Below are 5,743 nucleotides of genomic sequence, written 5' to 3' on the forward strand. Positions count from 1 at the left end.
ACTAGCTGAAACGATCAGACTAGCTTTGGTTGGATATACGTACGTGCATCGCGGAGGAAGAACTTCGTGTACGCGCATCTTGCCGCAACACTTCGTCATCGGTCGTCGGAAAACACTCGACGGCAGGGCTGTGCTTGGTATCAGATCGGCGAGAGTACTGCCGGGTCTGGGCCAACAATTGGTATCAGAGCCTTGTGGAGGATCTCCTAGTAACGGGAGGTCATGACGAAGGAAGTGGGCGAGTCTTCCGGCGCCGCGGCGCCGGTGTCGACGTAGTATCCGCAGTACATCCGCGACAACTACACGGTGTGGGCGACCACGATGATGTGGGCGCTTGAGTCCAACGAAGTCTGGGAGGCTGTCGATCCCGGCGGCGACGAGTTCATGAAGGGCGCGTCGAAGTACCGCAAGGACCGACAGGCACTCACGGCCATCTGCTCGGTGATGCCGATGGACGTGAAGCAGCACCTAATCTCGAAGACATCTGCAAAGGAGGCGTGGGAGACGATCAAGACGCTGAATCTTGGTCATGCGCGTGTCCGCGAGACAGCCCTACAAACCTTGCAGAAGAAGTACGAGAATCTGAAGATGGGAGAAGATGAGATGCTGGATGCCTTCGCTTTGAGGGTCGCAACATTGGTCAATGGGATTCGCGCGCTCGACGAGAAGCTCGAGGAGATCTCGATCGTAAGGCGTTTTCTACGCGCGGCGCTGCCGCGTTACTTGCCCGTTGTTTCGGCGATCGAGCAGTGCGTTGATCTCAAGACTCTCACGATGGATGATCTAGTTGGACGGTTTAAGGCGCATGATGAGCGGATGAAGATCACCTATGGTGATGTGGTACCGGAAGAGCACGTTATTCTTACCCGTGCCCAGTGGCAAGAGGTGGTCGCCAAAGAGAAGAGGGGCGACAAGGCATCTAGCAGGAGAAGTGATGAAGAAGTCTCTCGCCCAGCGAAAAAGTACATCGCAGGGGAGGACGAGGATGACGCTCCGCCGAGGAGGAAGTTTGACATAAAGAAAGTAAGATGTCATAACTGCGGCGAGCTCGATCACTTCAAGGTTGATTGCCGGAAACCACCGAAGCCAAAGGAATGGGCTCTCATCGCCCAGGAAGGAGATGATGGACCGATGATGCTGATGCTCGAAGTATGCGAGCAGAAGGACGAGGAGGAGCTACCTCCTCCATCACCGGCTACGGAGATTGTGGTGGATCACGGTCTACCGTGTGTGGATCACGTGGACAAGCTATGCGACAAAGGCGTCGTCGAGAAGCAACGGAGTGCCCCGTACCCACGTGAGACCACGGATCAGGCAAGTGAAGCTTTGGAGCTCGTTCATGGCGATATATGCGGTCCAATTTCACCCGCAACCCCGTCCGGCAATGAGTACTTCATGCTTGTGGTGGATGATCACAGCCAATACATGTGGATTGTGTTGCTGAAAAGTAAAGATCAAGGTCTACAAGCATTCGAGAAGATCAAGGAAGCTGGAGTAATCGAGGCGAGGGGGAAGAAAAAGTCCCTACGCATAGATCGGGGTGGTGAATTGAAGCATAAGGTGGTGGCCATGGCACGGAGCATGATGGAGAGCAAAGGCTTGCCAGGAAAGTTCTGGGGTGAGACAGTCAACACGGCTGTCTACTTGCTGAACAGGACGCCAACTAGGAGTATGGTTGGTGGGACTCCGTACGAAGCATGGTACGGACGAAAGCCCTCGGTTGATCATCTTCGCACTTTCGGGTGTGTGGCGCATGTCAAGTCAGGGTCCAGCCATAAGAGAAAATTGGCGGATCGGAGTACTCCAATGATCATGACTGGCTATGAAGAAGGCTCGAAAGCGTACCGTTTGTGCAATCCCTCGACGAACAAGGTGGTTGTCACATGCAACGTAGTCTTCGAGGAAGACTTATCATGGATTTGGAACTCCACGGAACCGGATGAGATCTTCGCTGTTGTTTACAGTAATTTGCATGCAGATGATCAAGGCACAAAATCCCGTGAAGACATGGACACGAGTACCGGCAAAGGCGCCGGTGACATGCACGCAGCACAAGCGACTCCATATACGGACGTCGCGACCAGGAGTGCTGGTGTGCGTGCAGCTGCTTCTGGCGATGGAGAGGTCGAGCGGTCTCCAGGGAGCATCGTAGCGAGGAACGCCTCTAGCGATCGGCTAGGAAGTGACACCAGAAGGCCATCTCGGCCGGAAGGAGTTGCGCACGGGAGCCTCACTGCGAGTAGCAGCTCACGCGCTCGGCTAGCAGCACCATCAGGAGGCGAAGGAGCAGGGCGCTGCCCAACTTTAGCAGTAAACAGCATGGAGGGAGTTAGCCCAGCAAGCAGGCCAACTCGGCCAGAAGCAGGACCTGGCGCTAGTGGCCGATCAATGCCATCAGACAGTCCACTAGGTGGCGGACCAAGGGCAGCAGGTCTGGTTTGCCTAGGATGTGGTGTAGGTCCAATAACGAAAGGGCTTTGCAGCCTAGAAGAAGGGTCAGAACGTGCCAGCATTTGTGCTGCACCAATCAGACCAGAAGAGAGAGCAATCCCAGCTCAGGTTGCACCAGACGAGCTGGAAGTTGAGAACATCCTAGCAAGAAATAGGCAGACACGTTACATGTGTCTAGAGCTGGTGGAACTAGCTATGCATGAGCTAGCTTGTACGGGGGTGCACTATAGCCAAAAGCATCGGCTAGAATCGCATCCATCGGGCAAGGAGCTAGCCGTGCATGTTCCTTTGAATCTCGGGGAGGAAGTACTTCGACGAGATTACAAAGGTGAGTCGCGAAGAAGCGATGTGGGTCCTCAGCTAGCAAATGAAGGATCCGCAAGTGAAGAAACAAGTGCGACGTCGGGCGCAGAAGAGTACGTCGTGCTATCTTCGATTGCATTGGAGATGAGTCGACTACGACCGACGCGAGCACGCATGCGACGCGTGTTGGACTACTATCCGAAGAAGGTACTTCGGACGGTTAATAATCCGGAGAAGATGAAACACAAAAGACAGTGTTTATTCATCAAGGAACCGGTGAAGACTGAAGACGCGGACAAGGAAGACTGTCGGCGTGAAGCTATGAAGAAGCCGACGAAGGTAAAGTCGGTGGCTTGGGTGCCACGAGGAGCGGCAAAAGCAATGCCGAAGAAGACGCCCGCGAGAAGCAGCTGGCGCATTTGGGACCCAGGTCGAAGTGAAGCACACGTCGTGCTTAGGGGGTGATTGTTAGAAATAAGCACTCCGGCACTAACACGGCGTGGCATACGTATAGTATACGAGTGCGTGTGCGCCTAGGTTTCGTGTACCTGTCCAGGTAGGATTAGGATGCATAACCCACTCATGTTGGTTCAGTATGGTTTGCCTAGTATATATGTCCATGTAATAGCTAGGTTGTAAACCGTGAGTTGAGCAATAGAAAATCTGCAAGGATCGACAAGGTCCTTTGGCGATAATCAGTTTATTGCGTGCGTGCGTTGTGATACTCCAAAGTGGTACTAGCTGAACCGATCAGACTAGCTTTGGTTGGATATCCGTACGTGCATCGCGGAGGAAGAACTTCGTGTACGCGCATCTTGCCGCAACACTTCGTCATCGGTCGTCGGAAAGCACTCGACGGCAGGGCTGTGCTTGGTATCAGATCGGCGAGAGTACTGCCGGGTCTGGGCCAACATTCGGAGCGTCCCCTGTGGGGCGGGGAGGGGCTCGGGCCACCGGACACCATATCAGGCCGCGTCGGACAAAAAGAAGATTTGAAGGATGCGGCTGTGCACGATTTTTTTAATCTAGCGCGTCCCAAATCAGTAGCTCCTAGGCCACGCCGAAAGCTAGGACGTTTATCTGGAATGTGATCACCGGCAACCTGGCATCGCTTGTGATCGCGGCGGCATGGTCGAAGCGTGAAAGGACTTGCTCGATCTCGACTCTCGACGACATACATCCAGTTATCCATCCACAGGGACCATGTAGGCACAACGCGACGCGCTCCTTGCAATTGTGGTCATGGACTCTCGTTGCTACCTGCATGGCTGCATCCGTCCGACCATCAACTCCAGCTCCGGCCTTGCCATTGGCACCACCGCGCGGTCAAACGCCGGTTCGCTCGCCCCCACTCCCGCAGTTGCCGCTGCCGCTCGCGCGCGCCTCCTGCATTAGTCCCCCGGCCGGGAAGAAAATTTTGATGCCTAGCTATAGCATGCGCATGGAGTTCCTTCATCTAGTCGCCAACCACATCGAGGGGGGTTTTCCCCCGCTCCCTTCGTGAAAATAATTGACGCCCGCCCGTTGGTGATTCTTTGGAGCAGCATGTGTGTATAGTTCAGGTTGCCTTGAGCACGTTCCAAGCATCGTTTTCGCTTGACTCTAGTGAGCAGATGTCGTCTTTCGTTGAGGAAGAATGTCTCTACGCTTGCTTCGTCAAGTCATGGCTGCTTGTCTGTCGCCACTACCTCATTTGTTGGCCAGCTCTGAGAATTTTGTTACGTGCTAAATCGGGTTCGGTCATGGTCAAATAGTGTGCTAGCTGTTGTGACAACAAAACTTCGGCAGTATTCGTAAATAAGATCGGCATTATTTCACCTGTATTTTAGACCTCTTACTGATCAACTGATGCATCAATTGGCAGGGAACAAACAGTCAACCCAAGTTTTAAAATGAATAATCCAAGCAAAGCTTGAAACAGTAATCTACGGTTTTCATTTGGAAACGGAGATTGTGATCGAATGAATCTGTTATAATCCTACTTCCTCATCACACGAGTATATTCTCAAATACGGAATCGAGCTCAGATACAGGCAAATAAGCCAGATACAGAGAAGGGGATGAGATCTATATGAATTGGAGGATGGGAAAATAGAAGCAGGTAGGTGAGCCGAGAGCCGTGCGCCGTTGGCCGTAATCATCGATGTCTTTGTCCGCTGTCCAAGTCTTGCTTTGTAGCCTCATCTGTTCCACTGCGAGCTGTCATAGCGTGTCGATGGAATAAGGCCGCGCTTAGACCTCCTGGGCTGGACCTGTTCTTGGGCTGGGCATGTTGCTCCTGGAACCTCGTCCTGACCCTTCAACGTGTCTTCGCATTCTGTAGCCTGTCACCTGTTGTCGTAGCCGTGGACAGGTCCCTAACATCTCCCCCTTCTTTAACCACGGCTTGCCCCCAAGCCGGTGCAGCTGGGAACTTAGTTTTGAGTTCATTCTCGTCTTCCCAGGTTGCCAGGTCTGCTTCCACACCTGTCCACTGAATCAGAACTTGGTTAGCAGATTTCATACCTTTCACATAGCTCCGACGCTCCATCACCCTTTCCGGTTGACATGGGTCGTCCATTCTAGCTGGCAGCTCCTTCTGAACTTGCACACTGGGTTTCAATGCCTTTTTGAGCTGTGAGACATGAACAATGGGATGCACTTTGGCTCTCTCAGGCAGGTCGAGTTTATAAGCTGTTCCTCCCACTTTTTGGACAACTGGATAAGGGCCATAATATCTGAAAGACAACTTTTGATTGGCACGAGTGGCGACCGTCTTCTGAACATACGGTTGCAGCTTCAGATACACCCGATCCCCAACCAAAAACTATCGTTCGGTGCGGTTTCGATCAGCCTGGTGCTTCATGCGCGTTTGTGCTCTGACCAAATTCTGATGAATTATATCCTTCATTTGTTCTCTTTTTCGCAACCATTCTTCCACATCTGGCACATCACATGATTCCAACTTATCAATGCCCAGCTGCAGGGGTTCCTGTCCATACACCACCTC

General features: G+C 52.8%; 1 protein-coding gene across 1 annotated transcript; it reads left to right on the forward strand.

Annotated features, from left to right (window-relative positions):
- The first annotated feature begins 321 nt into the window (after positions 1 to 321).
- LOC139834008 (uncharacterized) lies at positions 322 to 2,152 on the forward strand. Its single transcript, XM_071824390.1, has 2 exons — positions 322 to 1,674; positions 1,979 to 2,152. Exons 1-2 carry the CDS (start codon positions 322 to 324, stop codon positions 2,150 to 2,152), a joined length of 1,527 nt encoding a protein of 508 aa, XP_071680491.1.
- Positions 2,153 to 5,743: the final 3,591 nt, after the last annotated feature.

Source organism: Lolium perenne, chromosome 7 (genome assembly GCF_019359855.2).
Source record: "Lolium perenne isolate Kyuss_39 chromosome 7, Kyuss_2.0, whole genome shotgun sequence".
Taxonomy (NCBI): domain Eukaryota; kingdom Viridiplantae; phylum Streptophyta; class Magnoliopsida; order Poales; family Poaceae; genus Lolium; species Lolium perenne.

Excerpts from the sequence above, each read along its gene's own strand:
- LOC139834008 (XM_071824390.1), top strand. The coding sequence starts at position 322 with ATGATGTGGGCGCTTGAGTCCAACGAAGTCTGGGAGGCTGTCGATCCC. Across the intron at positions 1,675-1,978 it reads GGACGCCAACTAGGAGTATG|ATGATCAAGGCACAAAATCC; the intron begins GTTGGTGGGACT and ends ATTTGCATGCAG.